This window comes from Natator depressus, chromosome 8 (genome assembly GCF_965152275.1).
Source record: "Natator depressus isolate rNatDep1 chromosome 8, rNatDep2.hap1, whole genome shotgun sequence".
NCBI lineage: Eukaryota > Metazoa > Chordata > Testudines > Cheloniidae > Natator > Natator depressus.
The window spans coordinates 514,680-532,718 of record NC_134241.1 but is presented as its reverse complement, the minus strand read 5'-3'; the positions used below and the strand labels follow the sequence as shown (position 1 = coordinate 532,718).

Below are 18,039 nucleotides of genomic sequence, written 5' to 3'. Positions count from 1 at the left end.
CAGCCTCGCTCTGACTCCCTCAGCCCCGTCCCAGCCTGTGATTGGCGGTAGGGCTGCTCGCGCTCTGATTGGTTAAGCGGGCAGACCGCGAGGTTTGAACAAGCAGCAGGTCGGAGTCGCCCCCAAATTTAAAGTGAGTGGGGGGCCGTGAGCGGGGGGGGATCTTGGGGCGGGGGGGGCCTCGAGGGGACGTGTTGGGCTGGGGGGAAGGAGCTGGGGGAGCGTGGGGGGGCCTGGGGCTGGCGGGGGCAGGGGCTGGTGGGAGCGTGGGGGGGGGCTGGGGCGGAGGGGGGTGGGTAGGGGATGCCGGGAGCGTGGGGGGGGGCTGGGGCGGAGGGGGATGGGCAGGGGATGCCGGGAGCGTGGGGGGGGGCTGGGGCGGAGGGGGGTGGGTAGGGGATGCCGGGAGCGTGGGGGGGGCTGGGGCGGAGGGGGGGCAGGGGATGCCGGGAGCGTGGGGGGGGCTGGGGCGGAGGGGGGGCAGGGAATGCCGGGAGCGTGGGGGGGGGGCTGGGGCGGAGGGGGGGTGGGCAGGGAATGCAGTCGAGCTCACCTTGTCTGTTCCCCTTCCTGGTCGGAGCCACCTGTGAGGACCATGGCCCAGGGACTCCTCTCCCCGCAGGGGCGGCTCTCTGACGAGGAGGTCACCGCCTCGCCCCTGCTCGAATCCACAGCTGCGGAGTTTGGGTCCGGCCTGCGCAAAGATTTGCTATCAGATTTCTCTGCTATTTCCCCAAGCCTGGGGGAATCCCAGCAGGTGAGTGGGTTAAGGCTGCTTAATGCTTTTGTTTTTGGAGCTCTGATGTTCTCACTGCTAGCAGCTAGCATAGCCTGCTAATTTAGCAGACCTCCCTGGTTCTTGTAGAGAAAGACCACAGGCGCAGTTCCGTGATAAAGGCACTTTGCCAGGTGTATTGCCCTTATGGTACAGTTCTAATGACCTGCACAAGTACGTTAACATGAGTGCCCCATGGCAAGCGTGGCTTAATCAGCAGTGGGAATTTTTGCTTCTGCCTTGGCCACACAAAGAATTAAGGCGAGGTACCCCGACATTTATAGACTGAGACAAACAACTTATGTACCACCTTGCATGCTTCATGATGATTATCATCTCCCCTTGTTGCCGATAGTTTGACAAAATAAAGGTTTTTTTCAAACTAGCTTTTTAGTACTAGATTGGGATGAACATGTACTAGCTTTTTGAAATGTATTTACATAAATATTTAGTGCCTAGTACTTACAAATGTATGTTTTAGCAACACTAGCAGCAGCTTTGCCAAGTTTATGTATTGGGCAGTAAACCTGTAATCATTTGCTTTAATACTGCTTGAATGGTCTGACTTTGGTTTACAGTCTTTGGTTCATGCCTCAGCACCAGGTCTAGTGCTCTAGGCTCTCTTTCTCTAGTTCAAGGGTCAGAGATCTGACCTAGGGGTGACTCATTTGCGGAGGGGGCTGCACATTGAGCTTTGGCTTGTTTGCTGCACCAACAGGTTAAGATATCAGCCCAACAGAGTGGGAACCAAACCAGGGGGGTCAGGGCTGGAGTTGTAGTCCAGGAACCAAGCCAGGGGTTTGTAACCTTTATGATGATAATGTTCCCAATTAATATTAAGTGACTAAGATAAGGGTGTAATCAAACCCAACTCCGTTTTCAGGTTCAAGCCTCTCAGCTGGTTACCAAAAACTTATTTAATAGAGGACCACTAAGTGACACTTTGAATTATGCAGCCAAAGTTTGCTTAATTATTTTCTTTTTAACAAACATGCATGCAATTACCACTTTCACTAATGATACTGTTATACTCTCACTTAAAGATAGAATGGTGAATCAATGAGTGATCAGTCCACTAACAGGGAAGTACAGCCTTATAATCCCGGAACCAAACAGTACCATTTTGACAACTGGGGCTCCCTGCAATATGGCAAGGCTACTCATTTTATACTCTAATACTAATTAACATTAAACTGCTCTTTACCATAATTCTATTTCTATCACCTTCTTATTGGCTTTTTTTATTAGACATTATTTAAATTAACATCTGCACCAATGTCCTTCCCATACTATCAATATAGATAGCATTTTAATAAATTCATAATTCTCAGAAACCTTATAACCAAAACATAACCCTGGGTCATGCACTTGCTAACTTTTATTTTCCCATAACATTTTGTCTCCAACTTACCTCTAGCTTTCTCAGTGTAGTAACTTCATTTTCTCATACTCCTCTACGCTTAGGCCCAAAACCTAACTTCTGCTTATTTCTTCATCTAAACCATTCTACAGGCCAGAGCCAGAATAAGTCCAGGGATCAAACAAGAGTCAGGTCTGGTACGCCCATGAGTCAGGAAGTCATTCAGTTGCTCAGTCAACTTCCTGTGCTGCCTCCTGGCTTAAATAGTATGGTCTGGCCCGGGACATCATTGTCCCCAATCGGGATCTGTGTGGGTGGTGCCTCTGATGGGGTGAGAGTTGTGCTAGTTCCTCACTTCCAGTACTGCTGGATGAGCTGCCTAGTGGCTGCCTGGGAACCCAGTGGATGAGCCTGAGCAAGTTTATTTCTTGAACTTCTGGAGCACTTGAGGCTGAAGCTGGAGCAGGTACCAGTAAAGTGCCCAGAAGCTTCTGAGGCATGAGTCCTATGAGCTACCTGTGCCGCATGCTATGGTTCCCATTGGTGCACTGTATTTTACAGAACTTTCTGGTACTTCCCCTGTGGCTGATGTATCTAACCTGTGTGGGGTTTTGCAGGCTGCATCTGAGGACAATAATGGGAAAGTGAAGGTGTATCTGAGAGTCCGGCCCCTGAAGCCATCTGAGCTGGAGAAACAGGAGGATCAGGTGAGAGCCTGGGGCCAAGCAGGAGCTGCATGTGGAAAATACAAGAATCCATTTCCCCAACCCAACGGGAACAGGGTGGTTGTGCTGCACGTGGAGATTCCATAACCTCATGCTGTGTCTGTGTGGTGGAGTCGCGGGTGGGGGGAGATTTCTCTTCTGAGCCACTGCAATGATGGAGTTTTGTTTGTACCCCTCAGGGCTGTGTCTGTATTGAGAATTCAGAGACCCTCCTTCTGAGAGCGCCCCAGGACTCTTTCACCATGCGGAGCACTGCACGGGGGGTAGGCCAGGCAGTGCATAAATTCACCTTCACCCAGGTAGGTGCTCAGGCCCAGATCATGCAACCCACCTTAGCGGGATTTGTTTCTCTCTCTAAAGAAACATGTAACCATAAAAGTACTGGATCAAGCATAACTGGCAGCGTGTGCTCAGGAAAGGCTGGGACTGGAATAGCTGATAGGGCTGTGTGTCAGGCTTGAGGGGTATTGGCAAAGGGGGAGCGGGGGGAAGGGCAGCACTGGAATAGCAGTGGGTGCTTCAGCCAAGGGAGGGAAGCCACCATGTGGTGTCATCCTTGCTCCCCTGTGGTGTTTGTGGTTGCAGATCTTTGGGGCAGAGGTGGGGCAGAAGGCATTCTTTGATGAAACAATGGGCGAAGTGCTAAAGGATGTACTCCATGGGCAGAACTGGCTGGTTTACACCTATGGCATCACCAACTCTGGGAAGACGCACACCATCCAGGGTAAGAGGAGCCCTTGCTATCCAGTGATAGGTTGATGATTTCTGCCTGTATGAGTGCTCAGCTTGCTGCTGCTCTCTCCTCCAGGGAGCAGCAAAGATGGTGGGATCTTGCCTCGCTCCCTGGCTGTCATCTTTAATAGTGTGGAGGATCGGCTCTACAAGGCTATGGATCTGAAGCCCTCACTTTCCAGTGAGGTGGCCTGGCTGGACAGCAAACAGGTGCATCAGGAGGAGACCAAGAAGCTGGTTCTGCTGTGCGGGGGGCTGCGGGAGGTGAGTGTCCCTTCTGGGTCTCAGGGCAGGTAGAGAGCATGTTGGTTGTGTCGGACTCACACTGTCCATGGTTTTCCAGGAGGAAGTGCTGACTCCACTGAAGAAGAGCCACAGTGCAGAGTCCCAGCTCCAGGCTGCCACTAGTGCCAGTTTTGACAGTGGGGTTGGTGGCCTCTCTTCTACCAGCCAGTTTGCCAACCAGTCAAGCATCAGCCAGCTAGAAGGTACATCCAGCACCCTGCTGTCCTTTGCCACCCATTCCTCAATTGGGGAGGAGTGGATTTTTCACCCTTGTTATTGGATAGTTGTGCTGTGGGAGGGGCAGTAAGGATTCTGCATTCTCTGGGGCTCCCTGTTTCTTTTGGGGGAAGCTCTGTTTTTGGGAAATTTTGGGCTGTGAATACCTCTCTTCTCTGTTCTGTACGTTGCCCACCTAGAATCATAGAATATCAGGGTTGGAAGGGACCCCAGAAGGTCATCTAGTCCAACCCCCTGCTCGAAGCAGGACCAATTCCCAGTTAAATCATCCCAGCCAGGGCTTTGTCAAGCCTGACCTTAAAAACCTCTAAGGAAGGAGATTCTACCACCTCCCTAGGTAACGCATTCCAGTGTTTCACCACCCTCTTAGTGAAAAAGTTTTTCCTAATATCCAATCTAAACCTCCCCCATTGCAACTTGAGACCATTACTCCTCGTTCTGTCATCTGCTACCATTGAGAACAGTCTAGGGCCATCCTCTTTGGAACCCCCTTTCAGGTAGTTGAAAGCAGCTATCAAATCCCCCCTCATTCTTCTCTTCTGCAGACTAAACAATCCCAGCTCCCTCAGCCTCTCCTCATAAGTCATGTGCTCTAGACCCCTAATCATTTTTGTTGCCCTTCGCTGGACTCTCTCCAATTTATCCACATCCTTCTTGTAGTGTGGGGCCCAAAACTGGACACAGTACTCCAGATGAGGCCTCACCAGTGTCGAATAGAGGGGAACGATCACGTCCCTCGATCTGCTCGCTGTGCCCCTACTTATACATCCCAAAATGCCATTGGCCTTCTTGGCAACAAGGGCACACTGCTGACTCATATCCAGCTTCTCGTCCACTGTCACCCCTAGGTCCTTTTCCGCTGAACTGCTGCCTAGCCATTCGGTCCCTAGTCTGTAGCGGTGCATTGGATTCTTCCATCCTAAGTGTAGGACCCTGCACTTATCCTTATTGAACCTCATCAGATTTCTTTTGGCCCAATCCTCCAATTTGTCTAGGTCCTTCTGTATCCTATCCCTCCCCTCCAGCGTATCTACCACTCCTCCCAGTTTAGTATCATCCGCAAATTTGCTGAGAGTGCAATCCACACCATCCTCCAGATCATTTATGAAGATATTGAACAAAACCGGCCCCAGGACTGACCCCTGGGGCACTCCACTTGACACCGGCTGCCAACTAGACATGGAGCCATTGATCACTACCCGTTGAGCCCGACAATCTAGCCAGCTTTCTACCCACCTTATAGTGCATTCATCCAGCCCATACTTCCTTAACTTGCTGACAAGAATACTGTGGGAGACCGTGTCAAAAGCTTTGCTAAAGTCAAGAAACAATACATCCACTGCTTTCCCTTCATCCACAGAACCAGTAATCTCATCATAAAAGGTGATTAGATTAGTCAGGCATGACCTTCCCTTGGTGAATCCATGCTGACTGTTCCTGATCACTTTCCTCTCATGTAAGTGCTTCAGGATTGATTCTTTGAGGACCTGCTCCATGATTTTTCCGGGGACTGAGGTGAGGCTGACTGGCCTGTAGTTCCCAGGATCCTCCTTCTTCCCTTTTTTAAAGATTGGCACTACATTAGCCTTTTTCCAGTCATCCGGGACTTCCCCTGTTCGCCACGAGTTTTCAAAGATAATGGCCAAGGGCTCTGCAATCACAGCCGCCAATTCCTTCAGCACTCTCGGATGCAACTCGTCCGGCCCCATGGACTTGTGCACGTCCAGCTTTTCTAAATAGTCCCTAACCACCTCTATCTCCACAGAGGGCTGGCCATCTCTTCCCCATTTTGTGATGCCCAGCGCAGCAGTCTGGGAGCTGACCTTGTTAGTGAAAACAGAGGCAAAAAAAGCATTGAGTACATTAGCTTTTTCCACATCCTCTGTCACTAGGTTGCCTCCCTCATTCAGTAAGGGGCCCACACTTTCCTTGGCTTTCTTCTTGTTGCCAACATACCTGAAGAAACCCTTCTTGTTACTCTTGACATCTCTTGCTAGCTGCAGCTCCAGGTGCGATTTGGCCCTCCTGATATCTTTCCTACATGCCCGAGCAATATTTTTATACTCTTCCCTGGTCATATGTCCAACCTTCCACTTCTTGTAAGCTTCTTTTTTATGTTTAAGATCCGCTAGGGTTTCACCATTAAGCCAAGCTGGTCGCCTGCCATGTTTACTATTCTTTCGACTCATCGGGATGGTTTGTCCCTGTAACCTCAACAGGGATTCCTTGAAATACAGCCAGCTCTCCTGGACTCCCTTCCCCCTCATGTTAGTCCCCCAGGGGATCTTACCCATCTGCTCCCTGAGGGAGTCGAAGTCTGCTTTCCTGACGTCCAGGGTCCGTATCCTGCTGCTTACCTTTCTTCCCTGCGTCAGGATCCTGAACTCAACCAACTCATGGTCACTGCCTCCCAGATTCCCATCCACTTTTGCTTCCCCCACTATTCTACCTGTGTCATCCTGGGGCAACAATCAACATGAAAGAAACAGGCATGCCCCTCCCACAAGGGGGTACCTACCCGAGTAGCTGAGTGTTCTGCCACACCCAGCTGGCCGATGGCTTGGGCTCTGTCAGCCTACTAAGGAAGCAGGCTCTGGAGCTGAGGGGCCCCACTGAAAGCATTTGTTCCCTAGATTGGGAAACATAGGGACAGTCAGCTGATCTCATCTGATAGACTTGAACCCAAGGAGAGTAGGGAGTCTTGGGTAGCCAGGACCAAAGCCATAGAGGGATCCAGTATAGAAGGTTGTGTGCTCCCCCAGTTCTCCAGATCAGAGACAGGGCATGTAGGAAGTTCTTGACAAGGGAAAGATGTGAGAGCTAAGGGGATACCTAGCATATCCTGGCTTGAAGTCCATGTTGGGGGTGGGGACTCCAAGGCAGGGCATATGGAGTGCATTTTGGGCTGGGGTAGAGAGTTTCTGTTGGGCGAGGGGGTGTCTGCAGCCTCTCCCAGTCCCAAGCTATTCAGCTGGGACATGCTGGGCACTGCTGCAAATCACTACCATCCTTTTTACCTCTCCCTCCCAGAGCTGGGTCCTCGCTGGGCTGATCCAGACCGCATCTCGCTCCTCACGGGGGATGTGCAGGTCTCCATCTGGGTCTCCTTCTTTGAGATTTACAATGAGCAGATCTATGACTTGCTGGACACGCCGTTGCCTGGCCAATATCGCAAAAGGCAGATGCTGCGGCTGTGCGAAGACCAGACTGGCAGCCCCTATGTGAAAGGTAAAGCTACCCAGTCTTGCGCTCTGGGGACATCTGGGGAAGGGCCTTGCCAGCTCAGGTTTAGACTGAAGGGAGCTATAGACCGAGCGGGTGACAGAGCAGTAACTTGGGGGTGGAGGATGTGATGTGTGTGAAGAGGGGCACTAATAGGGAAGGGAGCGTGCTCTGTGGTATCTTCTACCCAGTCAGCAGCTGCTCTCAGTTGTGCTGTTGTGTTAATGTTTGGTCCCGGCAATGGATAATGTTGGGGGAGCTCAGACTGGCTCCTGGTAATGGAGCCTGGGCTGAGGTAGGTAGCCGGTGCCTGGGAAGGCAACCCTGGTCTCTGTCACTCTCCCACTTGCCTGGCCTGATCTGTGTCTGCTCTTTCAGATCTGAACTGGATCAATGTCCAAGATGCTGATGAGGCCTGGAAGCTCCTGAAACTGGGGCGGAAAAACCAGAGCTTTGCCTGCACCCACTTGAATGAGAACTCCAGCCGCAGGTCTGAGACAGGGAAGAGTATTGGCGTGGTGTGGTGGTGGTCTTACTCTGAGGCTGGGAGCTATGGAACTGGGGTGTTTTCCAGGAGCATTTGATGCATGTTCCTTTCAAGCTTCTTTTGTCTTTGCTCCCTGCAGTCACAGCGTCTTCTCAATTCGGATTCTGCACTTAAAGGGAAGCAGCAGTGAGATGCTCCCCAAAATCAGCGAGTGAGTCCTGCACTTCTTTGTATGGGGCAGGGAAGTTGGCAGCTCCTGTGTGCTCAGTTCTCCCATTTTTGCTGCCGTTAAGGATGGGGGTTTGCTGTTGGGGTTGGCAATTGGGTGGGGGGAGAAAAGGGAACTGCTATGAGAGGTGTTGGAAAGCACCATCTGAGTCACCAGGTCCCCACTGAATTGGTGTGAATAGGGTGTCTTGCTCCCATCTCGGGGTTGTGGGGTTCCCTGTGGCTAAGCTGCTGTTAATGGATTTGCCTACCAGCAACGTAATAAACTACAAATGCAAGTTGGCTCTGTGCTTGGAAAGCAGCTGCCACCAGGGAATCAGGGATTTCTGGCTGTCTTGGTCCCCAACCCTGATTTTGGTGGCAGTGTTGACTGGCCTCTAGGTTTGTAATGACAGCTACCCCATCAGCTGTCCTGGGGCCCAAGCAGCTTCTGCACCTTCTCAAAGAAACTGGAAGATGGGCTTTTAAGGGGAGGGTGATCTTAGAGCAGGGATCATGGGATATTTGGAGTGTGGGGTTGGGGCAGAGCCAGTGGGACCAGATCACAGATATCTCCCTGGGCTTTCCTCAGGTTGTCCCTCTGTGACCTCGCTGGCTCGGAGCGCTGCAAGAACCAGAAAAGCGGGGACCGCATGAAGGAGGCAAATAACATCAACACCTCCCTGCACACGCTCGGCCGCTGCATCGCTGCCCTGCGCCAGAACCAGCAGTCCAAGTGAGTGTGCACAGGAGACGAGGGGGAGGAAGAGGATTCCCCAGGTGCTTGGCTGTTGGGCTGAGCAGGTTCTCCTTTCTCCCTTCAGGCTGAAGCAGAGTGTTGTTCCCTTCCGGGACAGCAAGCTGACCCGTGTGTTTCAAGGCTTCTTCACGGGACGTGGGCGTTCCTGCATGATTGTCAACATTAACCAGTGCGCATCCACGTATGATGAGACCCTGCATGTGGCCAAGTTCTCAGCCATAGCCAGCCAGGTCAGTGGGCCAGTGCCTAGGGGCCAGGGTGCCCAGTAATGCAGAAGTTGCTCTGGATCTTCCAAGAGCCTGTAGCCTGGTCCACAGGCCTTGTGGGGTCATAACCATGGACTTCTTTTGTCTCTTCAGCTTGTTCAAGCGCCTCCCACAAAGCTGGCACTACCATCTATCCAATCATTAATCAAGGAACACACCAGGCGAGACAGTAGGAGTTCAGGGGCAGGCTCAAAGCAAGAAGTGGAGACTGATGAAGAGAGCGACGATGATGCAGAAGTGTCCATGTATGATAAGGAGGTGGGTGATGGTTTATCTTGTACCCTGTGAAGCCACCCTGACCTGCAGGGATGGAGGGGTGAGTTGGTCTCAGCCCCAGCCTTTGGGAGCAGGGAGGTGGGACTGGAGCTCAGGCACTGTAAATTATTGGGAATGGGAACAGCTCCAGATGGCTGCCAGCACAACTATTGAATCAGTGAACGCTGGGAGGGTCAGAGAACCATTAGTACTAAGCCTCACAGGTTCTCTCAATACACAACGGACACTTGCATCCATGTCTCAAATCAGCTTGGACATGACACTGTCCCATGAGTGGAGCATCTGCTGACCAGGAAAGGGCAACAGCTGACAGCAAAGGGCTACTGGAAAGTGTGGAGTTAGCCTCATTTAACAATCTGCCCATTGGGAAAAGGGTACTAAGCAGCAGATCCACTGACTCAGTGACGTGAAATTGGGAGGAACTGCAAATCCTAGTGAGGACAAATAATGCATAGTAAGAATGATACTCAGCCCTTCACAAAGAGCGGGGAGTGAACAGTAATTCAGTGGCAGAACCAAGATCAAGGGCCAGCCCAGTGAAATCTCTACTGGGCCAGGGAAACCTTTTCTATGCTTGGATTCTCTGATGCATAAGCATAGGTAGAAGGCTCACATCATCTTGTGCCTCCTTGTAGGACCTTCCGCGAGCGGTGGAGGCCCTGTGGGATCTTCTGGCGCAGGAGCGGCAGGACAGGATGCATCTGGAAATGCGCCTCCGTGAGGAGCTCTGCAATGAGATGCTAGAGCAGCTGCAACAGAAGGAGCAGTGGTGCAGGTACTGTCATACCGCAAGGGAAATGGGAACTCATCTCTGCGCCTCCCCTGTACATCCCTTATCTGGTACGCACGGCATCAATGTCACATTGTGCCTCTCTGCAGCCAACACGTGGACACGCAGAAGGAGCTACTGGTGGAACTGTATGAGGATAAACTGAACAATCTGAAGGAGTCACTGACTGATTATTACCAGGAGAGGATTCAGGTATATGTGGGGGAAATGGACCCACTGTAGGGAGGGGGCATGAGGAAACCAGGCTTGGGAGCAGAGCCAGAGATGTGAGAAGAGTTTGTCTGAGCCCAGGAATCTTCTGTGACTCTCACAATAGCAAGGCTTTCCAGCCTCCCATTTTATGTGACCGCTCCAATTGTATCTTCTGCTCCTCCCTACAGGCCTTGGGCTCTGGCTAGTCCCCAGTTCCAACTTCTTGGCTGCTGTTTTATGTAGCACAGCATCACGGTCTGCTTGGGCCTAATTTTTAGGCCCAAACTGGACCAAAACGTAAGCAGGTTGAGTTACCACTCGACCTGAGCCAGAGCTGCAGTCACCACCATCTCCTGCCCTGGGGCCAGCATGCTGGGACTCCTTGGCACACTCACTCCATAGCACGTGCAGCACAGCCAGGTGGTGGCAGTGGGCAGGAGCAGAGCACGCAGCTGTTACTGACCCACACTTGAGAGGGTCCAGGTTTTACCCACCTGAACCAGCCTCAACACTTGTCATCGGATCCCATTTGGTTGCAGGGCTCTAGCACGGCCACGGGCTAACAGGCAGCCAGTCTGCTGAAAAACAGCATCTTTGCTTCCTGTGTTCTGAACACGTTGCAAACGCACCCTCCAGTCTTAGTGTACATTCTGGAGAAAATAGTAAAATTGACAGATTAATGTTAAGGATTGGTAGATTTCTCTTCCCACCCATTCTTATTGGCGATGGTGGGTAGCTACAGAACTGTTTGGTTTCATTCAATTGAGCAGGCGGGTGTCTGGGGATATGCTGCAGACCCCTCTTGAAGGTGCAGACCTTTAAAATGCCCAGCTAGGAGTAGCTGGAAGCTGTGTGTGTTTATTACAATTTAGTGAACTGCAGCCCACATGCCACTTAGGTTTCCTCATGGGAAAGTTTGGCAGCTCTTCCTAGTAACGGGGCTTGGCTCTGAGCAAATCCGCCCTTCCTCCTCAGGAGCGTGATGAAAAGATTGAAGAGCTGGAGGCTGCTCTGCAGGAGGCAAAGCTACAGTCAGAGGCCCTGGAGAGGAAACAGCAGGAGCAGCCCCTGCGCAGATCAAAACGAGTAGTAGCAGCTACATCCACTCTGCAGCAGGAGCTGCTGGAAGTTAAAGCCAAGCTGGAGCAGTGTCAATCAGAGCTGAACACCACTACTGCAGGTGTGGCATTAGTGCCTTGGTGGCTCTGAATGGGGCCTGGGTTCTCCTCAAAGAGCTCTGATTAGAAATGTGCTCAAGGCAGTGGGACTGGGAATCTTGAGACCAGAGTTCTAGTCCCAGCTCTACCATGTGACCAGCCACTTCACTTCTCTGTGCTGCTACTTCTCCACCCACCCTTTGTTGATTTAGATAAAGCTGGTTTTTGGGGCAGAGGCTCTCCCTATATGTACGAATAGTGCCTAGCCTACTGGGGCCTCTAGGCACTGTAAATAAGAGTTGGAGGGCAGAGTTAAGAGAAGAAATTTCCCTCACCCAAATAAAAGGAGAAGCCCTGAGTATGAGGAGTCTCAAATGGAGCAGTTCTAGATCTGAACTGCTTGACCTGTGCAATTCTAAAGTTTTGGTTCAGTGCACCTGTTGCTGCTTCCAGGTGTTTCACAGGGCCCTGGATTATACAGAACCTAGATCTCTGTGCTGGGGTATGTGCATGAGATGTTCTTTTTCCCCACTCTGCTCCTGGTTGTTTTCAGAGTTGCACAGGTACCAGAAGCAGCTGGAGCCGCCTCCTTCTGCCAAACCCCTCACTCTGGATGTGGACAGGAAGCTGGAGGATGGACAAAAGGTAACTGCACCCCTATGAGGATATGGGAACCCCTTTGGAGGGCTCTTACCAGTTCACAATCAGCACTGTGTATTTCATGATCACCTGCTTAGCTTCAGCCACACCCTTATGGAAGCCAGTGTTCTGCTGGTAACATTCTCCTCTGGAGTGTGGGATGTATGCCTCCCCAGTTGTTCAGGGAGTTGCTGTACTGATCCCTGCTCCAGGGGGATCTTTGAGGGGTGAGATGTAGGTCAGTGCTGCTGTGGTATGGCTTTGCCTTGAGGACTGGGTGTTTGTGTCCTGCCTTGCTGAGTCTCTTGCTTGCACTGAATTTCCCACCCTCCTGCAGAATGTGAAGCTGCTGCGGTCAGAGCTGCAAAGACTTGGGGAGTCCCTCCAGGCTGCTGAGAGAGCATGTTGTCACACCACAAGTGCAGGAAAACTTCGAGAAGCCCTCTGCACCTGTGATGACATCCTGGCTAGACAGGTTATGTGACAATTGCTCTTTGTGGGGTTGCATGGGATTTAGCCTAGGCACTTGAATGTCACCAAAAACTTGGCTGCTTAAATGTATGGAAATATACGTTTATTGGGGGCAGGATGGAGAATAGAAAGGAATCCCATGTCCGTTTCCCCTTCCTTTCTCAGTTGCTGGAGGGCAGATCAGGATAAAGAAAGCCACCAGTTAGTACTGTCCCTTATTATTCCATGGGACCATATGTGTAAGAGTAACCATAGTGCTGGCTTCCCCCTCTCAGGACCAAACACTGGCGGAGTTGCAAAACAACATGATGTTGGTGAAGCTAGATCTGCGGAAGAAGGCAACCTGTATTGCTGAACAGTACCATACTGTGCAGAAGCTCCAGGCCCCTTCAACATCTACTTTAAAGAAACGCTTCTGTGCTAATAGGGAAAACCTGCAGCCAAGTCAGCCTCCTGGCAAGAAACCCTTCCTGCACGGCTTTCTGTCCCGCTCACCCGCACATCCTCGTATGGCAGAGAGCAGCCCCTATAGCCGTATCCTGCGTGCCCGGCGATCACCAGTACTCAAGGCCCTGCCCTCTAGTAAAAAATATTAAGTGGGGCCTGTGGGTGAGTTGACCCATCAGCAAGGAGTTACTTTCCCTGTCTGTGTGTATAAACTACCATAGTTAGTAATTCTTCACGGGCTTGTGCAAACACTGCATGTGACTCCCAAAGATGGCTTCAGGTAACCTACTGTTTCAGGCCAGCTGCTACTCCAGTCTCTATGGAACAGGGCCTTAATTCCAAAGTGTAACATTACCTTGCCTCTCAACTTGTATATTCTGTTACATGGTCTATGCATGACAATAAATATACAAACTTACTTAGTGTTTTACCTGTGCAAAAATGTGCCTGTAACAAGTGTCCTAGATGATAGTACCAACCCTGTGATCATCCAGAAACATCACCTGTTTTAGCCTTTCTACAGCCATATTAGCATAAAGTAGATTTGATGATTTTTTTGTTTTTGCTCAAGGGCCACATCTGGGTGGGGAAATTGTATACAGGGCCATGAATGTAGGGCTGGTGTGGGAGGGGGTGCAGTGTGCAGGAAGGGGCTCAGGGCAGGGGGTTGGGGGGCAGGAGGGGTTCAGGCTCTGGCCCTGCTTACCTTGAGCAGGTGCAGGGTGGCAGTGGTCTGCAGCAGGGCTAAGGCAGGCTTCCTGCCTGCCATAGCCCCACGCCACTCCTGAAAGTGGCCAGCATGCCCAGCAGTGGCTCCTGGGGGTGAGGTGGGGCAAGCCACTCTGCCATGTGCTACCCTTGCCTGTGGGTGCCACCCCTGAAGCTCCCATTGACCATGGTTTGCTGTTCCCAGCCCATGGGAGCTGCTGGGGGGCAGTGCCTGCAGGCAAGGGCTGTGCATAGAGCCCTTTTCTTCCCCCCTGCCCATAAGCTGCAGGGATGTGCTGGCTGCTTCTGGGATTCCAGGGCAATTCTGTGCTCCCAACTCCTCCCAGGATTCTAGGGCAATTCTGTCTCAACTCCTAACAGAAAGCAGTCACAGGAAATACTTGTTTCCCACTCCCAGTACAGAGTTTTGCCTTCGCTATAGCTCCAACAGTTTTCACCCAGTGTCTCTCAGCAATAAGCAGCTCTTCTAAGGAGAAAAAGATAGAAAGGAGACATCTTGATGACCTGCTAATTCAAAGATTAACCCAACAGGTGACCAACAAAGCACAGCGTCCTAAAATTTTCCCTTGTTACGTTTCAAAGTCAATAAATTCACAGCCCTCAGGTCACACCATAGAGTTCATAGCTGCACTATCAGACTCTATCTTCCACAGCAGGGATTTCAGACAAGAGATCATCATCATCAACAGACTTCAAACCCATCCAGGAATACCAGTGAGATCACGCTCTGACTTCTAGGACACATGATCTCATGCACTTTTGTCACACAGCATGCCAGACTTCCATGCATGGATCAAAGGTGGTGTTGAGAGTGGTATGTCTACCCACCAGGCACCCCATGGATACAGTCAGTCCCACAGTGGAGGACAGAACCCCTGCAGGTGTTCACTGGTGTTTCTTTTTCCATACCATTAATTACAAAGACTATCTCCGAGTGGAGCTATGTTATCAGAGAGGCCTCATCTGGCTTCAAATTCAGGGACTATGGTCCCCTCAGGAAGATTGTTTGCACATAAACATTTTAGGGCCAGCTGCCTGGCATGCAAGATTTTTCTGACTCTTCTCCAGGCTGTCAAGAAGCCCCAGCTGTGGGAGGGGTGGAGTATTCTGCACAGATCACACCAGTAGCTTGGCACCTTCCTGGATTTCAGAACATCCTGGCAGACTAGTTCAGCAGGGACTTTTGTGAAGCCACAAGTAGTCTCAGACTCAGTTGTACACAGCTTCAGGCAAAAACCCAGGCTCCCTGAACGAGGACTTCCCCAATCCTTGGGCGTTAGGGTTTATATACCCATATCCACCAATCCCTGTGAAAGTGAGGGTCCTGAGAAACCTGAGGCAAAAAGCAGGTTACGTTGTCTTGACAGCTCCAGCATGGGCCAGGAAGTTTGATTTGATAGATTTACCAGATCTAAACAGCCACAGATCGTGTTATCCATTCTATGCAACAGTCTCCCAAGTCAGTTCTCAGAAACTGCATTTGGGCTCAGAAAAAAGTTACCTACCTTTTGTAACTGTTCTCCGAGATGTGCTGCTCATGCCCATTCCACTCTAGGTGTGTGCGCGCACATGTGCGCAGCTCTGAGACTTTTGCCTTAGCCATATCTGTAGGATTGGCTGTGGTGCCACGCTCACATGTTGGTCTACTGGGTGCCGTCGAGCCTATGCCTTCTCCGTTCCTTCCAGCTGGCAACTCTGGTAGGAGGGTGGGTAATGGAATGGACAAGAGCAACACATCTGCAAGAACAATCGTTAAAAGGTAAGTAACCGTTTTTTCTTCGAGTGCTCACTCATGTCAATTCCATTCTAGGTGACTCACAAGCAGTATCTTTGGAGGTGGGCTCGGAGTTAATAGTTTAGCGGCTTGTAGTACTGCCCGCCTGAAGCCAGCATCGTCCCGGGCCTGCTGGATAGGTGCATAGTGGTACGTGAACATATGGACAGACAACCAGGTCGCCTCCCTTCAAATGTCATGGATAGGCACTTGGGTCAGAAAAGCTGCAGAAGAGGCCTGTGCCCTGGTTGAGTGGGTGGTTACAAATTGCTGGGGATGGCATCTTTGCCTGATCACTGCCTGAATTCGCTGCTGCTATGATCTAAGAAAAAATTCTTTGAGCAGACACTGGGCGAACTTTTGTCCTATCAGCCTGTCAAACATACAGCTAAGGATAGCATAAAATCCCTCCTTTACCTGTAAAGGGTTAAGAAGCTCAGATAACCTGGTTGGCACCTGACCAAAAGGACAAATAAGAGAGAAGATACTTTCAGATCTGTGGGGGAAGGTTTTTGTTTTGTGCTTTTGTTGTTCACTCCAGAGACAAAGAGATACCAAGCAAATAATCCAGCTCCTACTGATACATCTAAAATTACAGAAATAGTAAGTAATAGCAAGGAAATGCGTTAGTATCTTTTGTTTTAGCTTGTGAATTTTCCCTATGCTAAGAGGAAGGGAACTTTAACATTTTGCCTAGAGGGGAATCCTCTGTTTTAAATAATTTTATGGGGTAATAAGATCTTCCATCCTGATTTTACAGAGGTGGTTCTTTTACTTTTTTCCCCTTTATAATAAAAGATCTGTTTAAGAATCTGATTGGGGTTTTTAGTGTCCTAAAAACCCAAGGGTCTGGTCTGTGCTTACCTTGTTTACCCTCAAGCCTCCCCAGGAAAGGGGGTGAAGGGGCTTGGGGGGATATTTTGGGGAAACAGGAACTCCAAGTGGTCCTTTTCCTAAATCTCTGTTTAACTCACTTGGTGGTGGCAGCAATACTGTTCCAAGGACAAGGAAGAATTTGTGCCTTGGGGAAGTTTTAACCTAAGCTAGTAGAAATAAGCTTAGGGGGTCTTTCATGCGGGTCCCCACATCTGTACCCTAGAGTTCAGCACTGCAGTGAACAATTGCGTTGATTTGCGGAATGGCTTGGTCCTTTCAATGCAGAAGGCCAGAGCGCTCCTGACATCCAGGGAATGCAGCCAATACTCCTCCTCCACCTTATGCGGCTTTGGAAAAAAAGACAGGTAAGAAAATGTCCTGGCTCATATGAAACAGAGTGATCATGTTGGGCAGGAAAGCAGAGTGCGGCCGCAGCTGGACCTTGTCTTTGTAAAATACTGTATAGGGCAGTTGGTTCCAAGGTGAGCACCCTAATCTCAGAGACTCAGCGGGCAGATGTTATCGCAACTAGGACCACGACCTTCTAGGACAGGAGAAGGAAGCAGGAAGCCAGAGGCGCGAAGGTGGGTTCCATGAGCCACGACAGGGCCAGATTCATGTCCCATGGAGGAACGGGGTCCTTGACGTGCAGGTAAAGGCGCTCAAGGCCCTTGAGGAACCTGGCAGTCATGTCTTGGGCAAAAAAGTGACCTAACCTCAAGTGGCAGATGGAAGACTGTGATAGCTGCCAAGTTGACTTAGATAGATGAAAGGGATGGGCCTTGGAGCTTGAGATGCAGAATGTAGTCCAGGATTAACTGCAGCAACACTCGCTTGGGCTGAATGTCTTTATCCAAGTTCCAGCAGGCAAACCACTTCCATTTGGCCAGGTAAGCTGCTCTGGTGGAGGGCTTTCTACTACCCAGCCAGACCTGTTGAGCATCGGCCGAGCACTGCTGCTCCTGCTCATTCAACCATGCAGCAGCCAAGCTGTCAGGTGCAGCACTGCCAGGTTCGGATGCAGAAAACTGCCATGGTTTTGGGACAGCAGATTCGGCCGGAGCGGGAATTGTAACAGAGCAGCCACCAAGAGGTTCAGCAGTGTGCTGAACCAATGTTGGCACGGCCAAGCCAACGCTATGAGGATCACCTTTGCCCTGTCCTGCTTGATCTTCTTGAGGACTCTGTGAATTAACAGTACTGGGGGGAAGGCTTAAAACAGAGCTCCCGATCACGGGAGCAGAGAAGCATCTGACAAGAAGCCTCCGTCAATCCCCTAAATCAACAGAAAACGTGGCATTTCCTGTTCTGTCTGGAGGCAAACAAGTCCACCTGGGGAGTTCCCCACTTGTGGAAGATGAAGCTGACCACTTCTGGATGGAGGGACCACTCTTTGTGAGACGAGAAGATCCTACTGAAGTGATCTACCAAAGCGTTCTTGGCCCCGGGAAGTTGAGCAGCTACGAGATGGATGTTGTGCTGCAGACAGAAGTCCCACAGCCTGAGGGCTTCCTGGCAAAGGACAGACGATCTGGCTCCGCCTTGCTTGTCGATATAGAACATAGTTGCTGTGTTGTCCGTTAAGACCTGGACCATCTTGCTTTCTATGTGAGGTAGGAAGGCTCGGCAGGC

The 18,039-nt window shown here is 50.8% G+C and overlaps 1 protein-coding gene across 2 annotated transcripts; it reads left to right on the top strand.

Annotated features, from left to right (window-relative positions):
* Positions 1–49: 49 nt before the first annotated feature.
* KIF20A (kinesin family member 20A) lies at positions 50–13,356 on the top strand. Of its 2 annotated transcripts, XM_074960105.1 has the most exons (19): positions 50–135; positions 576–757; positions 2,753–2,842; positions 3,040–3,159; positions 3,446–3,584; positions 3,669–3,856; positions 3,936–4,080; positions 7,145–7,342; positions 7,715–7,826; positions 7,963–8,034; positions 8,623–8,766; positions 8,855–9,020; positions 9,150–9,314; positions 9,968–10,107; positions 10,212–10,314; positions 11,290–11,494; positions 12,025–12,116; positions 12,448–12,585; positions 12,857–13,356. In XM_074960105.1, exons 2-19 carry the CDS (start codon positions 596–598, stop codon positions 13,175–13,177), a joined length of 2,700 nt encoding a protein of 899 aa, XP_074816206.1. In that variant the 5' UTR covers positions 50–135; positions 576–595; the 3' UTR covers positions 13,178–13,356. The 2 variants fall into 2 exon arrangements, with proteins under 2 accessions (XP_074816206.1, XP_074816207.1); XM_074960106.1 differs by lacking the exon at positions 50–135 and having other exon boundaries at positions 542–757.
* The last annotated feature ends 4,683 nt before the right edge of the window (positions 13,357–18,039 follow it).